Raw genomic sequence first — 24,980 nt, 5'->3', positions numbered from 1 at the left:
CTAGGAGGACAAGGACTCCATCTGTTTTGTTCTGTGCCATAGTCAACACCTAATCCAATACCTGGCATATAATAAAAGCTTAACAAATAATTTGTTGAATGAATGTATTTGAGTTAGAATCTTGGCTACTTCATCACTTAGTTGTGTGATACCCAGTCACTCATTTTAGAATTTATTCATTCATGAATTCATTCAACAAATATTTGTTTCATGCCTACTAAAAGCCAAGCATGGTGCTAGCCACTGGGGACATAAGTTGACAAAAATATGTCCTTGCCCTCAAGGAACTCGAACATCTGGTTATGGAGGCTGTTTTGTGAAGGGAGGTGGAAAGAACAGCCAGTGTGCAGATCCAAAGGGAGGAAAAGGAAGGAGCTGCTAGTAAATCTATAAAGCAGAGATATAGGAGGCTCTCCTGGGCCAGATTGTCAAGGGCCTTGTATGCCACATATGGGAATGTGAACTTGACTGTCCTGGGTACCACTGAGAGACTGGAAAGTGGAAAGAGTCAGGGAGAGATCTGCATTTTAGAAAGCCTACAGGCAGCTGTTAGGAGAAGGGTTAGCAAGGAGACCTGATTTCGGCTGTAATCCAGTTGGGAGGTGACGAGGGCCAGAGTAAGGCAGTGGCCATGAGATATGGCCCCAAAGGAGTAGATTTGAGAGTGACCAAGATAATCCAATCAATTGGACTTGGAGACTGATTAGATATGGGGCAAGATGGAGAAGGAGTCAAAGGCCCTAGCCATGTCATTAGCCATGGGGATGGAGACAGAGGGATAGATACGAGGGTATGAAGGAGAGAGAATCTACTGGATTGAATGATGGGTTTTGCATGAGGGGGATGAGAGGGAGGGAGTAAGTCATCCTTGATTCCCAGATCTCTGTCTTAGGTAACAAGATAGGTAAGTCAGACATTATGGGAAGAGAAGCAAGTTTGGAAGGTTTTGGGCAAGTTACTTGACCTCTCTGAGCCTGAATTTCCCCAGATATAAAATGAGAATAATAATACCCACCTCTCAGGGTTGCCATGAGAATTAAATTGCAGGGCATAGAATATATGCTCAATAAACACTTTTGGGTGATACCAACAATAGTGCTTGCTCATGTGCCAAGCACTTACTCCCCACAACAACCCTATAAAGTAGGTACTATTATCCCTATTTTACCAATGTGGGAACTGAAGCAGAGAGAGGTGAAGAAACTTGACCAAGGTTACCCAGTTGGTAAGTGACAAAATGTACTTTTCTAGCCACTGCATTATATCTTATTCCTTCTGGGACCTATAACTGGACTTGAGGGAGGAAGAGAGACAATGACAGGAGAAATAGACAACAGACCTGGTCAATAATTTATACCAAGAGCAGTTTTTATTTAGAAATGTGCCTCCACAACTTGGAAGCAATCTAGGGACAGATGGCCCCTGGCTTGCTTGTTTACTCTCTTTCCCAGCCCAGGGCGTAGGGCCCTTGGGTTAAGGCACTGGATCAAGTTCTTAAGGACAAACATCCCAGACAGCCTCAGTGGTCTGGGGCCTGGGGCTGGTGCAAAAATGAACCAGTTTCCATCTTGGACTATTTCATGGTCAGAGGGCATGGGCCCTTGGCACCAGGATTTCAGCTCCTTCTGCAGGGGCTGGTGTTACTCACAGGCCAGCTGTGGCCAGGTCCTAGTAGGCATGAGGTCAGGGGGAAGAGAGGCTAGCAGAGGTTAATTTTCTGGTGCTGGGTCCAGTTTTTCTTCCTGAGCGGTGGAAGCCGAGATGGGAGCCTCATCCCCACCATTGAGGGACTTCTGCTGCTCACTGCTGCTGGGTGAGGGGGTTCTGTCGCTGCGGGATCCCCAGCGGGTCAGGCGCTTTAGGGAGGAGTCACGGCGGGCAAGTAGAGGGGGCTGGAAGCCTGTGAAGGAGCTGCTGGTGGTGGGACGCTTGTCTGACAGAGGAAAGGCAGATATGAATAAGGAGCAAGGTGCAAGCAAAGGGGAGAAGTTGAGTGGCCTTGCCTCTGTCCTTGGGGGAGAGGAGAACCCCTTGACCTTCAGTCCTGTGCTGGTTCTGTAGATCTGGAGGTATCCCTTCCTCCCTCCCTTGCCCAGTCCAGGGCAAGCTCCAGGGTCTAACCCTTCTCACCTCCAGGTTTGATTGGATGCATGAGCCGGTTCATCTGGACATTCCAGTGTTTCACATTGGTACTGGCCTGGCGCAGCTTCCGCTGGGCAGCCTGTGGGGGCAGGATGAGTGAGGAGTGGGCCAGAGCCACCATCCAAGACAGGGTGTCTTGACCTTTTCAGGTTCACAGGCCCCTTTGAATCTGACAAAGTCTACTGTTCATCTCCCCAGAAAAACACATGTATGTTCATAAAGAGTTATGTATAGGAACAGAGTTGGCATCCAATTTCAAGGGATTCAAAGACCCTCAAAGGGTCAAAAATAATCATAATTATAGTTTCCACTTATTAAGCAGCTCAGATGGGCTAATAACTCATTTAACTTCCCGAGTAAAAGTTAACAGCAAACAAGTTCAAAAGAGGTGAAGTAACTTGCCCAGGGGCACACATGGAGCTCTAAACCACTGTATCACACCACCTCTCCAGCACCTAATGCAAAAACCTCTGCTCCAGTGTTCATCCAGCCATTAGCAGTGGTTGGGGAGTGGGGAATCATAGAGAAACTTTCCCTTTCTATGATCCATATTTCTGTGTTCGAATTTTTTACCATGACCATGTATGCCAACAAAGCAAAATAATCAATATTAATAAAAACAAAACAGCAAGAGTTAAAAAAAAAAAAAAGCCCTCTTCCATGGAAATTCAGGCTCCAAGGAGTAGAGCCAAAGTACAGGGATAGCAAAGTAGGGCTGGAAGAATAGGAGGAAAAATTTTGCCCAGGTTAATAACAACGACAAAATGGCAGCTAGTGTTTCTTCAGTGCTTGCTGTATACTAAATAGCATGTGTTATCTTGTTTAATCTTCACAACATTGTTATTTTCAATCCCCTTTCCTGGATGAGGGACTGGAAACTTAGAGAGGTTAGGCAATTTGTGCTAGGTCACACAGCCAGGCAATGATAGAGCCAGGGTTTGAGGGAAGGTTCCAGAGTCTGTGCTTTGACATGTTCAACCTGCCAGCCTCCATCCTATCCCACCTCAGGCCTCACCTCCACGTCCTCATCAGCCCTCTGCCGGTTCTGCCGCACCTCCTCCAGCTGCTGCTGGGCCTGCTGCAGGGAGCGGCTCTGCAGTGCCATCTCCTGCTGCAGCTCTTGCTTCTCCTGCTGCGCCCGCTCGATGTAACGCTCCTGTTCTTCCTTCAGCTGCATTAGCTGCTTCAGCTTCTCCTCCTCCTCCTCCAGCAGTCTGCCGTGTGTGCACTGTGTCACCTCCAGAGCCATGGCACCTGGCAGGTGCTCAGCAAGCGGAAGGGTGGGGGTGTCAGGGAGGAGAACCAGAAGGCGTCCCTCAGTCCTACCTGGTCTGTGCTAGGCGCACAGCCTCCTCATCCCGCCGAGCTTTCACCTCCAAATGCAGGGCCTCCTGAAGCCTCAGCTGCATCTCCTCCAGCTCCTTGATGCGCTGCTGCTGCCGGGCAGCCTCCTCCTTCTTCAGCTCCATCTCAGCCTGCATGGAAGCCCGGGCCTGCTCGGGGGATGCAGAGCCAGGTCAACGGGGGCATGGGGGAGGGAGGCAGCAGGTATGCCGCCCTTTCTCCAGGGATTTGTTAGGTCATCCTAACTAGTTATCTCCAGGTGAGGGTCTGGGAAGTTCTTTCATGTAAGGGTTTCTTTATCTGATCCCCTTTTGAAAGCCTGATTAGGTCACATAGTGATCAGTGAACTACATGCTGCACGGGGGAAAGGGGCTCAAGTCATCCCTTTCCTGGCATTGGCCTTAATAGTTACTATTATATATTATAATAGAATGCATTATAATTATAATTATAATTAAGGCTAGTGCTAGGAAGGGAGTGACTATAATTATAATTGTTTTAACATTTGTAACTCAAAGTGTTTCCTTGTTTGATCCTCTCCATATTTCTATAAGCAAAGTTATATTGGCATCAACATGTCACAGGTAACTGAGTCATAGAAAGGCTAGGATACTTGCCTGAGATCACAGGGTTCCTAAGAGGCAGAGCTGGGATTGAATCCCCAGTGTCTCTGATTCCAGATCTAGATCTCTTAAACCCTAAATCTAATTGCCTTTACACACCTAGTCCGCCTCCACATTCGTCCGGCCTTCCTTCCATCCTGCATTCCTCAAACTGGTTTCATTATAAACTCAGATCAAGTCTAGTCCAATCTAGTCCAGCCTTGGGTCAAACTCATTCCCAATCATGCTCCTCTGTCCAACCCCCGTTCCCAGTCAAGGTCCCCGAACCAGGCCTCATTCTATACCTAGCACTCAGCTCCGGGACCCCCAGTTCATAGACTCAGGCCCCTCCCCACACCATCTCTCCTCTCAAGCCATCCCTCGGCCAGGTTCCTTATCCCATAGGTCCCGTCCCTGGCACAGTCCGGTTCCACGTCCATCTTTGAAGCCCACAGGCTCTGTCCCCAAAGTCCTTCTTTCCAAGCCTCGCCTCCCTCGCATCTCTCCACATCCATTCGTCGGTGTGTGGCTCCGCCCGTGGCCCCGGCCCCGCCCCCTCGCCCGTGCTCTGCATCCAGCCCCGGCCTCACCTTAGCCCTCAGCCCACCGCCTTCACCCCGGGTGCCGCCCCACCTGCTCCGCCTCGCGCAACTGGCCCTCGAGTGCCTGTTGCAACTCGCGGTGCTGGCTTCGGCGCCGCTCCTCCTCCTCCTGCAGCAGGCGCTCGGCCTGCCGCTGTGCCTCCTGCAGCAGCTCCAGCTCCTGCAGCTTTCGCTCCTTCTCCTCCTGTAGCTGCTGCAGCCGCAGCATCTCCTCCTCCTTGGCCGCCCGGCGCCGCTCCCGCTGCTCCCGCTGCTCCCGTCGCTTCTGCTTCAGGTCTTTGTGCAGCGACGTCTTCCCCTCGGCCTGCAGCCGGATCGCCGTCTGGATGGCTGCGGGGGGAGCGGGAGGGGGTCAGCCGGAGCTAGCCTGGGACAGGGGAGCCTCGATGTGGCCTACCGCCGAAAGGGGCCTTAGGAGTTGCTTAGGAGTCCCGTCTCCAGCCTCCCGCTGGGCACAGTGCATCACCACCTTTTCACAGACCGAGGCCCTTCCAGATCCAGGCCACCCAGCCAGCACTCACCAGCTGTCCACTCCTGGCGCTGGCGCGTGTCTGAGGCGCTCATCTCGTACGTGCGGGAGGCCGTCTTCACGCAGAACATGCAGCGCTTCCCCTCTCGGTCCGGCAGCACCTGGCAGAGGGCAGGCGGCCCCAGACAGGCTGGCTTCACTGGGGTCAGGGCCACACCTGTCCCAGGGGTACTCCAGCTCAAGCCCCTACCCCTCCTGGCTGACCATCTTCCCTGGGCACCCCTCCCGCTCTGCCAGGTGCCTGTGCAACCTGATTTGGAGGTTAATTATGGGGATAATTGTATCCCCACAACTCGTGTAGCTTTTGCTCTCTGAAGGTGGGGCTGATGTCCTCTTGGTGTCTCTCCATGGAGCCTAGCACATAGCAGCCACTCAGTGTCTGTGCAGATCATGCTTGAATATCTCCAGTGACAGGGTCCTCACTATTGAGACCACTCATTTGCACATAGCCCTGTCTGTTGAGAAAGTTCTCCACTCATTCATTCCACAGATATTTTGTAATGTCCACTGAGCACCACTCCTTGCTCTCGGCATTTGGGATACTGAGGTGTGCCTAACAGAAAAAAATCCCTGCCTTTCCTAAGCTTACAGTCTAGTGGAAAATAATAGCTACTGAGCTTCATGTGTTCTAGAGTCTGTTCCAGGCAGGGATTATTAGCTCCATTTTACAGAGAAAGAAACTGAGGCTTTAAGAGGTCCAGGAGCGTGCCCAATTCATACTGCCTGTTAGAAATGGAACTGGATTTCTGCCTAGATATGTGCTCTTTCCACAATGACACCTGTTTCCTTATGTGACAAAAATGGACAGAGCCTAGGATGGCTATAATAATAATGTTTTTAAATGTAAAATACCAAGTGTTGGTGAGGATGTGGAGAAATTGGAAATTTCATACAGTACTGTTGAGAATGTAAGATGGTACAGCCACTATAAAAAACAGATTGGCTGTCCCTCAAAAAAGTTAAACAGAAAAATGAATAGATAAACAAAATATGGTAAATCCTTACAATGGAATATTATTCAGTCATTAAAAGGACTGAAGTCCTGATTCATACCACAACATGCTTGAAAACATTATGCTAAGTGAAAGAAGCCAGCAGAGAAGGACAAATATTGTATGATTCAACTTATATGAGGCACCTAGAATAGGCAAATTTATGGAGACAGAAAGCAGAATAGAGGATACCAGGGGCTGGGAGGAAGGGAGGATGAGTTATTGCTTACTGGGTACAGAGTTTCTGTTTGGGATGATAAAAAAAAGTTTTGGAAATAAATAATGGTGATGGTTACACATGAAGGTACTTAATGCTACTGAATTGTGACACTTAAAATGGTTAAAATGGCAAATTTCATGTTACATATATATTTTTACTTAAACTTTAAAAATTGTTATTTTAAGCCTCTGAAATAATGGGCAGAGCCAAGAGAAGAGAAGGGATGGGAAGGGAGAGAAGAGGGGTGTGGAGAAAGAACATGGAAGTACAGAGTTGCCAAAGGGAATGGAATTTAGGTGAAGGAGAAATAACTTTAAAGAGGATTTTTAGAAAGCTTTGTAGGGTAGTGTGACATAAATCATCTCTTCTGAAATTTTTAGCAAAATCCACATTATTCACCAACAACTTTAGTATTTGATTTGCAGTTTGAGTTTTTATAAAGTGTTCACATATGGAATCTAAAAAAACAAAACAAATGAACAAACAAAACATAAACAGAGTTGTAGATACAGAGAACAAACCATTGTTTGCTAGAGGGTAGGGGGCTAGGGAGAGGAAAGAAATAGGTGAGGAAGATTAAGATATACAGACTTCCAGTTGCAAAATAAGTGGGTCACCAGTATGAAATGTACAGTGTGGGGAATATAGTCAATAACTATGGTTACACAGTTGTCTTTGCTTGGTAACATATCATAACTAGACCTATCATGGTGATCAGTTTGAAATATACAGAAATATAGAATCATCATGTTGTGTAACAGGAACTAACAGAGTATTATAGGTCAATTATACTTCAAAAATAAATTTATAGAAAAAGATCCAATTTGTGGTTATCAGAGGTGGGGGAGCTGGAGGGTGGAGAAGGGGAAATTGGATGAAGGTAGTATAAAGGTAGAAACGTCCAAATATAAGATAAAAGTACTAGGAATGTACTGTTACACATGATAAATGTAATTAACACTGCTGTATGTTATGTATGAAAGGTGTTAAGAGAGTAAATCCTAAGATTTCTCATCACAAGAAAAACATTTTTTCTATTTAACTTTTTACCTATCTGAGCTGATGAATGTTCACTTTTGGATGTAAACTTATTGTGCTAATCACTTTATAATGTATGTAGGTTGAATCATTATGCTGTACACCTTAAACTTATATAGTGCTGTATGTCAATTATATCTCAATAAAACTGGAAGAAAAAAAATAAACTGTTACTTTTCTAAAATTAAAAAAAAAGCGTGACAACTGACATGGCTGAGAATGGCCTTGAGACACCCAGGCGTGCAACTGACCCTTAAACAACACAGGGGTTAGGGGTGCCAAAACTCTTCCCAGTTGAAAATCCACATATAATTTTAAAGTCAGCCCTCAGTATCCTGGTTCCACATCTGCAGATTCAACCAGCTGCAGATAGTGTAGTACTCCTGTATGTATTTATTGAAAAAATCTGCGTATACGTGGACCCACAAAGTTCCAACCCATGTTGTTCAAGGGTCAACTTGAACAATTTCGGTTATACTCATCTAAGCAGAAATTTGTCACTGTGGCTTTTCCCGCTTGCCCTCCTCCAGACCCCCTTGCCTTCACTCTACACTGGAGACCTTCTGGGCCTTGAGAGGGGCTCAACCCCTTCACCTGTTCCCCTCACCTCCACGCAGCACTGTGCATCCAGTGGGATGGTACCCCTTTTCTCCTTGCAGTCTTCACTCCCAAAATAGCATAGGCAGCTGGGCTGCAGCTGGAACCAGCGTTCTGCCCAGTTCCTCCTCAGGTGCCCTCGTTTCCACAGGTAGCCCTGCCAGCCAGAGCAAAGTCAGAGGCATCACTGTCCCCTCCTTTGCCTCTCCTGGGGGTCCTCCCCTGGTTCCCAACATGGCCTGACCTGCTTCAGGACATCTTGAATGAGCTCCTGGTAGACCTCGTGGATGGCCATGCTGAGGGTGTCCCGCCCCACACCTCGCAGACAGCGACCTGAGTTGAAGAGCTCCAGGAACTGCCAGACGCTGAGCCCGCCAGTGGTCTGGGCTGCCTGGGCCTCCTGGGCCAGCAGCTCCTCCAGCTCACCCAAGCCCACCTCCAAGCTCATGCTGCTGAGTACCTTCTTCAGCAGGTATTCAACCTGGATGGGGAGGGAAGACCTAGTGGCTGCAGCAGGCAGGGGTGCCAGTCCCAACACCAGGGGGCACTCCCATCAGGCTCCTAGAGCCTTGGCAGAGGTGACTAGCGGTTGGGTTGGGGGGTGGCCAGAGGCCTAAATGCCGGTGGACACTTGGGTAGAGATTTGGGAGGGGATCCCAGAGCCCCAGCCTCAATTCAGGTGTCTCCTCCCCAACCTCCAGTCCCACTCCTTCCTGCCTCAAATTAAAAGCAGGGTGAGGTGGGAGCTAAAGGCCAGGAAGGGGCAACAAATCTTAGCAAATGTCAGAGAGGGTACAATGGCCCTCTCATCCAATATCCTCATTTTGCAGAAGATAAAACTGAGGCTCAAAGGGAGACTTGTCCTGAATCATACAGCAAGTTGGCGGTAGCCAGAACTCCACTCAGATCTGCATCCCATTTGAGTCCTTATTCCAAGTCCCAAGCCCTAACCCTGGGGATCCTTCCCCTGTGGGAGGGCAAAGAGACTGGAGGTGGGAGTAAGCAGGGCGGGGACAGGAAACCGGTCACAGAGGAACAGGAAGTGGTGGTTGGGGTACATCCTGCTGCAGTTTGTTCACACTGTGTGTTGATCACAGCAGCAAGCAGCTTTCTGGCCTCTGAGAGGCCACCTTGCCCTGACTGGCAGGGGTCTGACAGAGGCGCTTAACCAAGTGTCTGATAGACACAAGTCCCTCTACTGCCCCTTCTTGGGAAACTCTCTCCAGGACTTTCAGTCTGGGGGTTCCTGGGTCTCAGCCAGGAGTGGGTGGGGCACACCAGTTCAGTACTCAGGTGGCTCCTCTAACTCTTCCCACAAACGGAAGCAAGGACATGAATCTGAGCGCAGATGGATGACATGCCAGGATTTCTTGTAAATACAGCGGACCTCTCTCGCGTGTACCCTACTCTAAAGACCTAAATTCACCCTAGAGTCTTCACAGCCACCATGAGGGTTAAAGGGGCAGGAGAGGGCTGAATGAACAGGGGAAGGGGGCAAACAGAGGGAGGGTGCAGGCTGACTGGAGACGGGGGGGCGGGGATCTGCTCTGGCTTCACCCATGAGTAGAGGACGTAGGGGCTGAATTCTAGGCTTCTATTCCCAGGATGCCCTCTCTGGGGCCCTGAGCTGAGTCTGCCCTGGCTCTCCCATATGTGGGAGTAGGAAGGGAAAATCTGGAACCAGGCCCAGGCTTGGTTGCCCACCAGGAGTAACTGGAGAGATGTCCCAGGGAGGTCTCCATTCCCCTAATATAGCATCCTTCTCAGACTGCCATAGTGTCTAGAATCCTGCCATTTGATTTTAAATGTTTTCATTTTTAAATGCCCAGTAATATATCAGGCATTTACACCTCTCTGTAAATAGAATTTGCAGATCATTTTCCTACTGGGAGGGCTAGCAGAGTGCTGAAATTATACCTCTTTGGAGGAGGTATAATTGCTCTGATATAGGCAGTTCTAAGTATCTGGAGATAGCTGGGTGTGAACAGGTACTGGCAGGGGGAGATGAAGAAAGGGGATGTGGGAAAGTACACAAGGTAATTTGGTCTCGTTCATGGTTTTGCTGAGGCCTGGCCCCAAGTGATTCAGTCCCTGAATCACTCACCTCATCAGGAACCATGATCAGAGGGTACTTGTCCTCAGAAAGGAAGTTGAAGAGGCACCAGAGGCGGAAGGCATCCTGATTGGAGAGCATGCTGTTCCCATTGCTATCCACCCGATAGTTCTTCTTGGCCGTCAGGGTCCAGCACAGCTCATCAAAGTGCTCCTTAACGAAAGCCCCCTCCTCCGCCTGCCACCAGGCCTGCAAGTCAGCTGAGAAGGCTGCCCTGTCCCCGCCCTACCACCAAACTAGGCTACAGCTAGTTTCTTAGGGTCATTTATTCCCCTGCTCCCCACCCTGTCAGGTGAGGCTCTACTTGAGGAATCCCTGAGTTGCCTACAGGTAACAGTTGGTTCCAACCACCCTACCCCACCTCCACCCCAACACATCCACACCCACCCAAGACCCCTGCTAACAGAGAAACTCTAGTCCCTCAGCCCAGGGGAGAAAGATGGGGAAGCACAGTGGGGAGTGGACCATCAAGAAGAACCTGAGAAGACAGCGACAACTGGGAGGAGCAGGGGGTACCGCATCGGGGGGAAGCTGGAGGCGGGCCTAGGCGGGGATAGGGTGGAAGGTCCTGGGAAAGGCAAAGGCTAAGACAGAGATGAGGGAGACTGAGGGTGTGTTAAGGGGAGCAAGGAGAGGACACGTGGCTGGGATGTAAAGGATGGAGACAAGAGAGAGGGGTGGACAGAGGAGACAGTATTGGGGGGCCATAGCGGGAGGAGTTGGGATGGCAATGTGTTGGGGTGCTGGCCAGGTTGGGAAGTAGGGAGAGGTTAGAGGGACTCCACCTTGTCCAGGATGTACTTGTTGAGGTAGGGCATGTATCCCTGGCTGGACACAGGGCCATCATCATCGTCTCGGAAGTGCTCCTCCAGGGCCACGGGGTCGTGAGGGATGTTCAGGACTGTGTACAGGTTGTGGGACAGCACCTGAGACAGAGTGGTAATTTGCCTTCCTGAAGCCCAACCAAAACTGGGCCGAAAGACAGCTCCTGCCTCCCTGCTTGTCTCCACCCCTAACCTGGCTAAGTCTTCTGCACAGATTATTCAGTTCAATCATAACTAAAATGTATGCATTTATATACAATGGAATATTACTCTGTCATACAAAATGAATGAAATCCTGCCATTTGTGACAACATGGATGGAACTTGAGGGCATTATGCTAAGTGAAATAGGTCTAACAGAGAAAGACAAAAACCATATGATCTCACTCATATGTGGAATTAAAAACAAGGGAAGAAAAGGGGGCTCACAGATACAGAGAACAGAGTGGTGGTTGTAAGAGGTATGGAAGGGGACAAAATGGGGGAAGGTGATCAAAAGGTATAAACTTCCAGTTATAAAATGAGTCATGGGGGTATAATGTACTGTGTTGCATATTTGAAAGTAGCTAAAGGAATAGACCTTAAAAGTTCTCATCACAGGAAAAAAATTTTGTAACTATGTAAGGTGATGGATGTTAACTAGACTTATTGTGGTGATCATTCCATAATATATACAAATATAGAATTATTACATTGTACACGTGAAATTAATGTCAATTATACCTCAATAAAAACCAAAAACTGAAAACTTACACACTTACTATGCACTAAGCACTGAGCTAAACAATTTACATATAATTCACTTAACCCTGTAACAACTGTTAATAACCTCACTGCACAGATGAAAAAATCCCCTAGGCTCTGAGACATTAAGTAACTCACTCAAGGGCACAGAGCTGGCAGAGCTGGGATTTAAACCCAGAAAGCCATGCTCTTCACCGCTTCATTAGGCAGGTGTGTCTTGTTTCTGCAGACAAGGACGTTGAAGCTCAAGGGACTCAGTAACTTGCCCAAGGACCCATAGTGAGCAAGAGCCTGGGATTCAAATTCAGCCCTGCAGATCCCAAAGCTCAGGTGCTTCCTATGATGCTGGGCTGTCTTCAGGAAGATGGTCCATTACCCCAGGGCAGAAGCCCAGCATCTACCATCAAAGACTCAGTGTCAGGCATGTGCCTAGAGTCCAGTGTTTCTGTTCCAGGAAGGGTGAGTGCAGTTTCAGTCACTGCCCTTCTAAAGATGGAAGGGGGCTGGAAAGGACTCAAAGAAAGGTCATGAAAAATGGTCTGTGGGATGTGGAGGACAAGGCCTAAAAGGGATGGCAGCCATGATGGTATGGAGGGGAAACAGGAGTTGGTTAACAAACCTATGATATTAGAACAAAGAGTTGAAAGTTGAACAAGGAGATCAGGAACAAATAAAATTGCCTTGGGGTAATTGTTACAGCACTCACTACAGACGGGGTGAATGATTAAAAATTGTCATCATGTGCTTTCCATAACCCATATCTAATCTCCACAATCGTGACCTACAGACATTATTATCCCCGTTCTTCACATGAAGACACTGAGGCTTGGAGAGGTTAAGTAAGAGTAAGTGGCAGACCTGAGGTTGGAACCAGGTATTCCTGACTCTGAAGGCTGCCTCCCTATTATTATTATTGACCCTTAGCTTCATTCCCCAACTAGATAGTGAGCTCTGTAGACAAGATCTCTGTTCACCTTTATGTCTCACAGCACCTATGTCCTCTTCAGCATACCAAAGTCCATTAATAAATGCAGTATTTAAGGCTGCTTCCACCACTGGCAGTTAACCTTGGAATCAGCTCTTCTGAGGCAGAAGCTGACATCTCAGAGATGGCATGTATACCAAGTCTCCATTTCCTTATTCTCTTTTGTGAGAGGAGGGGGACAAAGGTTTGAAACTTCTCCCCAATGTTCTCCAGGGCCTCAGGTTCAACTCAGCAAAGTGGGAAGTTGGGGGCTCAGCAAGGAGGTCAGTGTTTCTCTTTTCCCTCACTTCCCTCTGGTCAGCTATCGCTAACCCCCACCCCAAGCCTTCTCCCATTACCTTCGAGTTATCCCATGTGCCATCTTTGGTTTTGCCTTCTCTTGTTCTAAAGGACATGTAAAGTTTCTTCCTGATGAACTCTGCACCCTCCCTTATTTTGGTAATGGAGCCCTGATTTTCCTTTGAGAAGTACCTCTCCCCCATTTTCAGTATCTATGGTATTGGCCATTTGCACCCCTACCCAACCTGGCTGCAGGGGTGGGCACATTGGAGTCCTGGTGTTTGGTTCAAGCATGCACATGACCAAATCTGGGCCAATAAGAATCAGCCCTGAGATTTTTTGCTACCTCTGGAGGAGAAGAGGTATACTGTTTCCATGGGAGTGTTAAACTGTTAGATGGTAGATTCAGGTGATATTTTGTCCATATATGGGAAGTGCCTGCTTAAGAATAAAGCCATGAGTGAAAAGCAGAGTCAAGGTACAAAGAGAGTCATAATTGGAGGACCTGGATCTAGTCATGCCTGAAGTCAATACCATGCATGGAGTTTGGTTATGTGAGTCAATAAATAACATCTCCCTTAAGTTATTTTGAGTTTGGTTTCTACCACTTATATCCAGAAAAGACATGACTAATATATCATGGTCATAGGATACCCCTCTCTAAGAGGTGCTCAATGTCTAGCACATAAAATCCAGGGTGACCAACACAAGAGAAATTCCCACTTCTAAAGAGCTGTTATTCTAAGAGTTTCACATATTTCCACTTGCTGTCTCCTGGCCTCTTTTCAAATTACCCATGTCTTTATCTTCCTTCAAGCCTCCTCAAGACCTCTTTGAGAAAGCTTCCTTCATAGCCCAGTCACATGGCTACACTCCAGTGAAGGGGGAACATGGAAGGCCAGGGACCTTCAACTTCTAGTTATGAGGCCTTGAATAAATTCCTTCACCCTCTGAGCCTCAGTTACTATTTTTTAATTTAAAAAAATTTTTTTTTGGTGGGAGGCAGTAACTAGGTTTATTTATTTATTTACTTATTTTAATGGCAGTACTGCAGATCGAGCCCAGGACCTCGTGGCTAGGCAAGCACTTTACCGCTGAGCTATACTCTCCCTCCCAAGAATTAGTTTCATTGTCAGTAAAACAGGGGATAATGCCCACCATGCAGATGGGCCGTGAGAATGGAGTGAGATGATAAATATAAAGAGAGAGTGCCAGAGTTAGGTCTGCACAGAAAAAATGCTAGGTCTCTTCTTGTATAGAAAGTGCAGTTTTTCACCTGACAAATTGACAAAAAGTCTGATACTATAGGGTACTGAGGAGGGTGTCGAGAAATGGGGGCTCAAATGCCCTACTGTTGAGGTGTGAACTGGTAGTCTTTCTGGAGGGCAAGAATCTATCAAACTTAAAATTGGGCATGACCCCAGCATTTCTAATCATCCAACCTGTAGATGTTCAAGGGAACAGAGCTACCTGTACAAGAATGTTCACTGAAGCGTTGTTAGAATATGAGGAATTGGAGCTAGCCTGAGGCTCCTTTGATAGGGGACAGGTACACTGTGAGTAGTTGAAAGATTTTATTTCTGCTACATGTGTGCTCAAGTGATTTAACTTCCCCAAGACCTTAGTCACCTCCTCTGTGAGGAAAATAAGGGGTCTTCTCCACAGGGTTTTTTAGAATGAAGAGTTTAGCACAGCACCTGGTACATAGCACCATGGTATAAATTTCTTAATAAAAGTTCTGAGCTACTGTTATTGTTATATTTGTATGAACAGAGATGGAAACATTGGTGTACTATACTGACAGGTGAAAAAAACATGCTGTAGAATGAAATATTTGTAAAATAATATGTGTGCAAAGATTAGGTTGAACCATATCAAACTGCTTTTCTAGGAGGTCAAAACCACCAAATGTCAGCAATTTCACATAGTTCAACCTAATATGTTCATTTGTACATAGAAAAAAAAATCTAGAAGACTCAGTAAATTGTTAACAGCTGACACCCCACAAACTCTCCACAGGGAGGGGAGGAACTTTCACCTTCTTTAACACTATTTTTGTTTTTGAATTTTTTTAACCAGTAAAACATGTTTTACTTCTATAATAAATTACAACTTCTTTGAAATTATATTCTTCTGCACCAGGAGCATATATTGTTTTTACAAAAAAATTTTAAACTATAGAGATAAAAAAAAGGGTGCCATTAACCACTGTTATTAATGTACCCCGTTATTAAGTTGCTCTGTAATAACATTCTTCTTCTTCCCTGCTTGTGTGAGCATTTCTGGGTGTTCTACATTCCTTGAGGGCAGCAAGGACTCTAGTCTCAACCCGGACTCCAGAGCTCAGTACAACATCCCTCACATGCTGAGTGTTTGTGACTGATTCCTCAAGTCTAACTTAAAACTCCAGTGGTTTCCCAGTGCTCTTGTGGTAAACTCTCGAGTCCTTCCAGAGATTTCACTCTATAACTTCTCTGATTGCATCCCTTTTGCTCACTTCTCTCCAGACACTCTGGTCCTCTTGATATTCCTCTTGCCTCAGGGCCTTTGCACTGGCTATTCCTTCAACCTAGAACATTCTTCTCCCAGGTCGTGGCATGGCTCATGCCTTCTCCTCCTTTATTTAGATGTCACCTTCTCAGGGAGGGCTTCTCTGACCACTGTATTTAAATCTGTAATCCCACCCCCTCTACCCCTCCCCACACTTCCTATCCCCACTTCTGCTTTATTTTCCTCCATGTCATGTATCATCTTCCATCACATCATGCATTTTTACTTATTTTATCATCTGTGTTCTCTGACTAGAATGTCAGCCTCACAAGGGTAGGGATTTTTGTCTGTTTTATTCACTGCTGTATTACTGGGTCTGGCATATTAAATAAATATCTGTTGGGAGAATGGGCATAGCTCAGTGGTAGAGCACATGCTTAGCATGCATGAGGTCCCGGGTTCAATCCCCAGTACCTCCATTAAAAACAAAAGAAAAAACAAAAACAAAAATAAATATCTGTTGAATGAACTTAAGTGTTTCAAGGGGAGAAGTAGGAAAACTGCAAGTCAGACGGACAGGAACTGGTTCCCCCTAAGCAAATCAGCCTCGCTGGACCTCAGTTTTCAAACCTTTAAAAATGAAGTTCAAGGAGATAATTTATAAATCCCCTTCCACTGCAGGATAGAACCTGATACCCAGCAGCACACAGTTATCTGAGCAGTCCCTTGTCTTGGTTCACAGGCCTACCTTGTCCTTCGGACCTTCCTCACGTGTACCTTTTGCCAGTGGAATCTGAGGAGCCTGGGTAGAGGCTCTGATCCCTGTAAGCCATCAAGTGTCAGGATAAAGAGGAATTAAAGCCTCCAGGCAGGGCTCAGGGTCTCTCCCCAGAGAGCTCATCCGACCTGAGATTGCCAAGCTTCCTGTGCCTGGGTGTGAGTGGGGGCTGGGGGTGAGGAGAGGGTGTGTCCAGAGAAGGGTCACGCTGGAAAGGAAACAGGGGCTTGGGCCAGCATGCGCAGGAGCAAACCTGCTGATTTCAGTCAATCCTCAGCCCTGGAGGCAGGGACTCTCATTATCCTCCTTTTACAGATGAGGAAATCAAGGCTTAGAGAGGTGAACTGTTTTCCTGTTCAAGGTCTGACTCTAAAGCCCTACTCTTGATCTCTATGCTACACTGGCTCAGATTAAACATCAGAATCACCTGGGGAGCTGGTTGAAACTGAAATACCCTGGGGCCTACTGACTCAGAGTTTCCAGGGGTGGGGTCCAGATGTCTGTAGTTTTCACAGGCTGCTATTTGGGCTCCCCCAAAGAGGACTCCTAGTCTCCCCCACCCACCCAAGCAGCCTCTGACCTCTGGGTTGGCAGTCTTTGACCTTTGAGAGGCGTCATTTATTTGCCATTTCCTCTGGAGGCATGTGGGGGAGTGGTTCTCCCCTGGGGGCTTGGGAGTTCCCTAAAAACTCAAGCACAGGGATGGGATGGGTGCTAAGACCCATGGTTTTGTAGTTCTCAGACTTTGGGAATAGATGCAGATACAGAGGGTTTGGGAATCCATGAAAACACCAAGCAATAACTGCAGAGAATGACTGACTAATCTCTCTCTCCTAGATGGTCTATAGTCTTTAAATGTGCTTAGGTGCTAAGTGATTCTTTCAAAGTATATAGATCCTTTTTAGGAGTTACTGAACGTATTTTTCTCAACCAGCAGGTACTAAAGCAAAACTATCATGAGGGAGGAGCACCAGGAATTTTAAAAGGTGGGAATCTCTGGATTAGCTATGTGCCTGCAGAGAGCAAGAAGGGCCTGGAGGGGTTGGGTGTGGGCATCAAAGAAAAGACAGAGGCTCACAAAAGGGAGAGGAGAGGCTGCATCAAGTATCAATTTCACCCACTTGATGTATTTTGTTAAAATTTATTTTCCTAGGCTAGCTGGATAGCCCAGGTCAACTCTTAAGCTTTACAGATGAGAAACCAGAGGTTCAGAAAAGGGCAGTGACTTGCCTAAGGCCACCTTGCTAGGCAGCAATATAGGTATGGCTCTGAATTATGTGCTCTGCACATCACTGAATCATCCTCTCCTCCTCCCCATTTGAGCCTGAGGAGATCAGCAGCAAGTAGGGATCAGGGCAAAGCTGATGACCCCAGCCATCAGATACCTGGACTAGGGTGATAGCTGTTAACAGTTTGCTAAAGGCGAGGTGGGCATAGCTCAGTGGTAGAGAGCATGATGCATGCACAAGGTCCTGGGTTCAATCCCCAGTACCTCTACTTAAAACAAAACAAAACAAAAACAGTTTGCTGAGTCTTTTAGATTTTTTTTTCTATGTACAAATAAACATACTAGGTTGCTAACATCTGATTGTTTGACCTACTAGAATAGCAGTTTGATATGGTTCAACCAAGGAGAAGGTTGTCCCTCTCCAGAGGAGGCAGAACCGAAGCTCAGAGACTCTCAGTGGGCAAGAGACCCTCCCTGGGCCCCAGGACTGCCCTGAATGCCAGTTAGAGGCTCAGGAGCCTGCGAGACCTTAAAGAGCCAAGTAGGGAAGGCCCCAGTTCACTTTCCCTGCCTTCCCCCTGCTCCTGCCAGTCAAGGGGAAGTGGTAGGCCTCCTAAGATCCTCATGGAACCGAGACACATTGCTCCAACCACATGTCAATCTCAGGCTCCTCACTCCAGGCCTGGCAGTCAGGGAGTGAGGAAGTCAAAAATCTCAGTTGATCGCCAGTGAGGCCTAAAGCCAAAGCTGCTCCCTGAGGAAATCCATTATTTTAAAAGTTCCCCTCCCTGAAGCCCTCTGTCAGGATCGGGGACTCACTCCTAAAGTTCTTTAGAGAGAGGTTTCTCGTGACTCTGCAAAAACTCACAGTCTTCACTCAACTCCTGAGAAGTTTTATGTTTAACCTAAATCCATCCTGGACAGAAGTGACCTATTTTTCTAAAATCAAAGGAACAAAAGCTATAGTACTTTCTACAAGATCAGAGAGGAAAATTCATCTGATGTCTCCCCTGAACCTCCTCTTCTTCAGAGAAAACAATCCTGACTTCTTGGGGTACTTCTCAGAGGACTTGCTCTTCTTTCTCCTCCTTCCAGCCTCAACAAGGTTTTGCCCAAGACAGCCAGTGGCAGCCTTCTTACCAACACATCAGGGGAGAAGTGGTAACTGTCACAAACAGACATAGTTTGCTTTGGGCTGGTGCAGGTCTCCTGCCTCTTCCCAGCTGAAGGCCCCAAGGACAGGGACAGTTTTAGTGAGTACAGGCTAACCCCAGGATCTTTCTCTTTCTCACCAAGACTTTCAGCTCAGGGGAGTGTGCCCTGCTGGTCTATCTCTCATCAGCTTCTTCTTCTGACTTCTGACCACTTCTCTATTGCTCTTTTGCCTTTCCGGTATCCCCACCCCCAGCACTATCACTACTTCCTCCCATTCCAGTATCCACCACTACAGACTTGGGGGAGAAATCCTTCTCTCCTATGACATGAGCCCTCCCATTTCTGCCCCACCTGCCGCCTGGCCTACTGCTAGACTCCCACTGCTAGCTCAGATTCCTAGACCAGGTAGACGAGTTTTCTGTCAAGTGAAGGAGAAATCTAAGGCTGCTGGCAGTTGGCTCAATTTGAGCTGTGATATGGTACAAAGACAGCAGATGGTCCAAGGATGCAACCTGTGCGGTTGGTGAACGGGCAACAGCCCAGTTAGAGGCCAAGACAGAGGCTCAAACTAAGCTTTACTGACTGATGGGACCAGGAAAAGGGGAACCACCCTGAGTGCTGTACCCTCCATATATAAGGGCATACAGAGCCTGGAGAGGTCGTAGGGTCCTCAGGTAAACGAGATGTAGAAAACAGAGTCTTAGAGACAAAAAACTACAGAGATTGGGGTTGTTCCTGAAAGATATTAAAAGGGCAGAGTGGGAGGTATGGAGTTTCAGCAAGGATGGGTTTTGGATAATCTACTTTTATCTATACTGAAGACCTCATTTTATTACATAACTGTAATAAAATGGTTTAAGTAGAATGTAAGGAAGAATCTGCCTGTTGGGAGACTCTCCCAGATGATGGAATGTTAGTGGACTCTCCTCCTTGGAGGAGTCAGGAATCATTTATTGGATGCTCACAGGTCTGGCTAAGGGATAGATTATGGGATAGGACCAGTTTGGGACATTCTTTGTGTCCAAGTTCAGCAAAGTAAGGGGTTGGAATGGGGGTGGGGCACAATGCCTATCCTGTCTCATTCATCTCTCCTAGATTTCCTCCTAGCTTGGTCTGGGGAGACATCAGCAACCTATGGCCTAGCCTTAGGGCAGGCACCTGGTTGTGCTCAATAAATATTTGTAGAGTGAATGAATGAACCCTTAAAGAAGGTGGGAGAGGGCTGAGGCCTACCCTACTCCTGTCTCCTACTGTTCCCTGGCTCCAGTGGCCTAGAGCCTTGCTTCTTGCCACGAACTAGGGTAAAGGCAGCACTAACCCAGCATGGGAGAAAAGAAGGAGAGAAACTTTTCCGCCTTCTAGGGATTATCTAGGACCAACTAATGAACTTAGGGCAATTACTGATGGGGCTCTTCCTGGGCTCAGATTCTACCCCTTCACTACTTGAGGTCTGAAGGCCTAATGTAAGTTTCCCAACCTGGTGTAGGGGTGAGGAGGATGGTGAGCTGGGCAGCAGTATTATGGGGTCTTCAGTCCTTGCCCCTTGCCAGCTCTGTCCCACCTGGGAGGCAGGGCTCAGAGGAGCTGCCCTCCTGCTAAGGGTGACCCGGCCGGCCTGGTTTGGGACTGCTAGAGGCTCTTGAACACTCTCTCTCAGCTCCGAGAGGAAGTGACTGACAAGTACTAGCTAACTGTAGTCTTTCTTCAAAGCCAGGAGGAAGCAGCAGGAAGGAGTAGGGTGCATGCCCAAGCTTGATCTGGGGAGACGTGTGCTCATCACATGGAGTCTGGGATTAGCTTGGCCCGTGGCCCTCAGAACCCTGTAATGCCACCTCTACTTTCCCGACAGTTGTGGGCAAGGGTTCTGGCTGATGGCTCTGCACATACTCACTGAGACCTCTGGACAGTGAGCAGCAGCATCCACCAGGTAACGTTGCCCGTTACCCAGTACTGGCCCCCCACCCCTCCTGGGCCTCTGGACAGCTGGGTGCCCTGGGAGGAGCAGTGTTCGTGCCTAGCTCCCAGGCGGCAGGGGTTCATGAGGTGTGTCTGCCGGCCTCCCTTACGCCCCGCGTGCCCCTCACCTTGAGCTGGGACTTGGAGACCTTGCCGCTCTTCTCCACGTCCAGTGCGGTGAAAGCGTACCAGATGGACTTAAGCAGCTCCTTGCGCAGGGCCATGGCTGAGGCGCCCGCCCAGCCTGGGCGGCTCTGACACCAAGATCCGGTTTCAGGAAATGCAAACGGCTGCAGAGACCGCAGAAGGGCCATGGCAGAGCGAGAGCTCCACCTGCCTGCTCACTCGGGCTCCCCACGCAGGCAGGAACCGGCCTGTTGATGGAACCAGCCTTTTGCTCTCGAAGAGTTCAGTGGCCCCATTCCCTGCACGGGAACTGGGGACCAAGCCCTGGAAAGCTAGAACCCCAGTTCTGTTCAGCCTGGTTTCCTGGGGGTGAGGCTCTTTAGAAGCTTCCTCAGGCCCAGAGCCTTCTGGAGCCTGCTGGGCTCCCAGAGGCAGCTTGCTGAGGAAAAAGCAGCCCATCTAGACTTGGGTGTCCGATAAAAGGGAGAAAATCCTGTACCAATCCCACACGTACCAGGTGGGAGGCTTTAGTTAAGTTACTTAACCTCCTTTGAGCAATTTCTCATTGGTAAAGCAGGAGAAATGTCCATGTCATAGAGTTGCAAGGAGGTCTGAGAATGGCTGTAAAGCACAGAGCAGGCACTGGAGAAAACATTTCTTTTAAGGCCATCTGACATTACAGTGGTGGTGGGGCTCCTCCCAAGTGGAAGAAAAGAAAGATAACACAAAGTTGGAAGAGGAACTGGGCCATGGTGCTTCTCTGGGTCAGGAGGACTTGGCAGGTAGAGGATCGGCTGCCTCTCCATCCTCTGGGCTTTAGCTTGAAAAGGGACCCAGAGCATTGCCCACTCTGGCCTAAAGACCTGGAGACTGTTTCTGAGGCTCATGGGGGTTAGCCTAGTGGTGGGGCCCAGTTTCAGGGGCGCTGGGAGTAGGAGGAATAGGAGGCTGGGGATTCAGGGTCCTCTGCATCAGTGCTTCCATTTCTTTAGATGCAATACCTGTGAGGACTGGGGCATATCTCTGCCAGGAACAGTGGTCATGGATGTTGAAGGAGTCTGCTCAGGCAATTGAGACACCCCTCCCTGGGGGCATATGCCAGCCCCATGCTTCCAAGGAATTGGTAGCAAGAGGGAAAGGGAGCTTGCTAGGCATCCTAGGAGAGGATGCCTGGGTTAGGGGAGAGGGTTCCAATCCCAGGGTAGCAGTAAGAGGCCTGGGGCCACATGTATCACATTACAGAGAGGAAAAGAGGCACCTCTAATAACTGCAATGTTCCCATGGGGTAAAACCCAAAGAGTTCTTTCCATCAAGTCCCTTTCCCTGTACTTTTCAGTGGGGTCTTGACTGTAGCTTTGGAATTCCACAGCGTGGCCCCAGACACCTAGGTAGGTACCCCCAGAGCTGGGTGCCAGAGCCAGGACTTCAGTGCCAGGGCAGCAGAGGTATCAGAGACCCTCGATATCTTGGCAAAGCCACCCCCACCCCTACTCCGTGGGGCTTTGCCCACTTGGAGGAGCAGTGGACTGTGTGCTGTATGCATGGAGGGCTGCCTGTGTCTGGAGAGGCTTTGACAACATAACATAAGGAAAAGTAGAAAAAAACAGAGTTCCTCCAGCCCAACCATCTTGAGGCCTGAGATCCAATGGAAGCCTGTAAGCAGTGGTCACACAAGTCCTATTTGGCACCCTGGAGCCCACCTGCTCAGCTGTGGGCAGGAAGCCACTGGCAGCTCCTCAGGGCTGATCTTACACCAGGGCTTCCTTCCACCTGTGCCCCTGGTAGGGCAGTCCTAACAGTCCAGAACTGAAGCCAAGTGAGGTCTGTGCCTGGGATACAAGGCTAAGAGCCTGAGTTGACCAGCCTTGCCACCAGGGCCCCAAACTGAACGGAAGCACCCAGGTGGAAACTTGGAACTTTTATTAAATACTCATTCACCCATTTGCCACCACCATCCAGAGAAGGGAAAAAAATAATCAAAATGGAATTAAAAAAAAATTACACCCAATCCCCAGTATGTACAAGGTTGCTCCCTGCCTCTCTGCCAGAGGTTGGGGAGCAGCTGGGGGTTGGGGGGGGCTGGGCACCTTTTCTCCAGTCACAGGCCCCTGAGCAATTCTGACTATGGTGGCAAGAAGTCCCTGCTGCCAAGTGGCCAGGCATCTTGGCTGGCCTCCGGGGAGGTGGTTATTGCTGGGAGGGACAGGGCTGTGCTGCACTGCCCCTACTGGGCTGAAGAGCTATCTGCCTTCTCCCCTGGTGGGCACTGACCAGTCGGAGTGGAGGACCAGTCCCAAGAGCAGCCCTAATCGCCACCTGAGAAGGGGAGTGGACCAAGGGCAGGAAGGGTGTTTTCCAGAGGGAGGAGATGGCGCCCAGCTGATACTGGGGGAAGGGAATCCCAGTGCAGCATGGTGATCAAGCTTGTCCTCCTTAGCTCCAGAGGATGGCACACTCCCCCGATTCCAGCTGCTTGGACCTCCTCTTGGGCAGGGCCTCTATGCCCTTTAGGCCGTTTTTCTGCCACCTTCTCGCCCTAGAGACCCATGTGGCCACCTTCCACATGTCAGCCACAGCCTGGGCCGTTGGAGGCAAGGATGCACCTCCTCCAACACAGCGTGGGACCCAGCCCTCTTGGGCTCAGCAGCCACTCTCCGACTCTGTGGTCTCCAGGGTCACAGCCCCCTGCTGCATGGCAGCAGTGGCCACACTGATGGCCTCCTCTAAGGTCTGCTGCTCTTCCAGCTGTGGAGAAGGGGGTGGAGAAGGAAGGAGTGAGACCCTCCCTCCTAGATTCCAGAGGTATATGTGTATATGTGGCCTACTTTTCTGAATCTCCTCCACCCACCAAGTGCCACATATTTGAGCACTTTGTAGGACCTCAATAAACAGGAAGTTCACTGACAGAATTCTAGAATTAGGCTAGGCATGGCGAGGGAGCCATGGAATGGTCGAGAGGCAAAGACCAGTTTGCTTAATGACTGGCTCGAGAGGACCTTGGTAATCATCTACTTCAGCCTCCTTATATTCCAGGTGAAGAAACAGGGACATGAAAAAACAAAGGACTTAAAGCACCAGGTAGATTGCCATCAAAGTTATTCTGAAAGTTGGAAGGGGCTTCACCAACCTGCCTTCGTCAAGAAAGAGCCAGAGACAGGTGTGTGGATGCAGGCAGAAAGGGATTTGTCCTCTGAAATGGGCTCTTGTTGAACCAAATGCTGTTCTCTTCAAGATTGCCATCTAGTTCCCCACCCCTTCTTGTTCCTTTCTCCTAGCAGACCTCTCTCTACTCACCTGCACCGCAATGTGAGTTCCACTGGCTGTGGCCAACAATGCCACCTGTTGATGATGAAGGGATGCTACACTTGAGTCCTCGGCCACCACAGTCCCAGAGGTAATGATTGTGACCTGAAATACAGAACAATGAGGTTTTCCAACCCACAGACATTACTCTCCCAATTCCCAATCCAAAAAAAATCCCTCCAAGCAAGGTGGCTGGGAACAACCAGAAGGAAATGCATAAAACCATTATGGGTCAGATTAGGGTCAGATTAATTAGCCTGGAGCTCAGAGCTAAGGGAGGTTGTATTTTTCTTTAACTTACAGCCAATTTAATTTAGTAATTTTGAATCACAGAATGACAGACCTGGAAAAGGCCCCAGAGATAATTTAACCCCCTCATTTGAAAATGGTCTAAAGTCCATGGAAAAGTGACCTGTCTATGGTAGCAAAGCAAATTGGGGGTAGATGGGAGATTGAGAAACTGCCTCTTGACTCCCAGTGAAATGGTTTTCAACAAGGCAAGTCACTGATGGCCCAGAACTGCTGTAGGGAAGACCCTTTATGTCTTTATGCGGGAATGTTGGTCCTCATAAGAAGGCTTGATTAATTCAGCCTGCACTTTAAGGCCCATCCCACAGAAAGGAAGGATGAGAGAACAAGAAACCCCAAGCAAACCGCCTGGTCATACGGGCTGCGTCTGGGTGCCATCGGCGCTGACCATGGTGACTGTATGAGTGCCAGATGTGGCAAGGTCATCTTCATGGCTGGGGATGGTGAGGGTGGTGCTCCCATGCTGGGTCACCATACTGATGGCACTCCCCAGGGCCTGCAGGTCTTCTGGGGACAGGCTGACCTGCCAACAGGAAGGAAGAAGATGATCTGGGAGTGCAGGGGACGGATGTCTGAAAGCCCCTAGGCAGACACATCTGCTCTCCCAGACCAGCTTAGCTTATTG

The 24,980-nt window shown here is 48.6% G+C and overlaps 2 protein-coding genes across 10 annotated transcripts in view; both read right to left on the bottom strand.

Moving 5' to 3' along the window:
- Positions 1-1,347: 1,347 nt before the first annotated feature.
- DEF6 (DEF6 guanine nucleotide exchange factor) lies at positions 1,348-20,876 on the bottom strand. Its single transcript, XM_031434879.2, has 11 exons — positions 20,746-20,876; positions 10,965-11,105; positions 10,171-10,356; positions 8,311-8,547; positions 8,077-8,223; positions 5,212-5,320; positions 4,722-5,020; positions 3,469-3,635; positions 3,158-3,356; positions 2,131-2,221; positions 1,348-1,933 (listed from the first exon to the last, which is right to left on the bottom strand). Exons 1-11 carry the CDS (start codon positions 20,839-20,841, stop codon positions 1,710-1,712), a joined length of 1,896 nt encoding a protein of 631 aa, XP_031290739.2. The 5' UTR covers positions 20,842-20,876; the 3' UTR covers positions 1,348-1,709.
- Positions 20,877-21,033: 157 nt separating this feature from the next.
- The window catches only part of ZNF76 (zinc finger protein 76), a 33,034-nt gene continuing 29,087 nt past the window's right edge, over positions 21,034-24,980 (bottom strand). For 7 of the 9 annotated variants that reach the window (XM_064476411.1, XM_064476413.1, XM_031434880.2 and 4 more), the window contains 3 exons: positions 24,714-24,878; positions 24,038-24,151; positions 21,034-23,488 (listed from right to left, as the gene is read on the bottom strand). In XM_064476411.1, coding sequence (XP_064332481.1) covers positions 23,384-23,488; positions 24,038-24,151; positions 24,714-24,878 — 384 coding nt within the window. In that variant the 3' untranslated portion in view covers positions 21,034-23,383. Of the gene's footprint in view, positions 23,489-24,037; positions 24,152-24,700; positions 24,879-24,980 lie in introns of those variants that run through there. The other 2 variants (XM_064476417.1, XR_010376874.1) reach the window with 2 other exon arrangements.

The sequence above is a fragment of the Camelus dromedarius genome, chromosome 19, assembly GCF_036321535.1.
Source record: "Camelus dromedarius isolate mCamDro1 chromosome 19, mCamDro1.pat, whole genome shotgun sequence".
Taxonomy (NCBI): domain Eukaryota; kingdom Metazoa; phylum Chordata; class Mammalia; order Artiodactyla; family Camelidae; genus Camelus; species Camelus dromedarius.
This window is presented reverse-complemented; position numbering and strand designations above follow the sequence as displayed.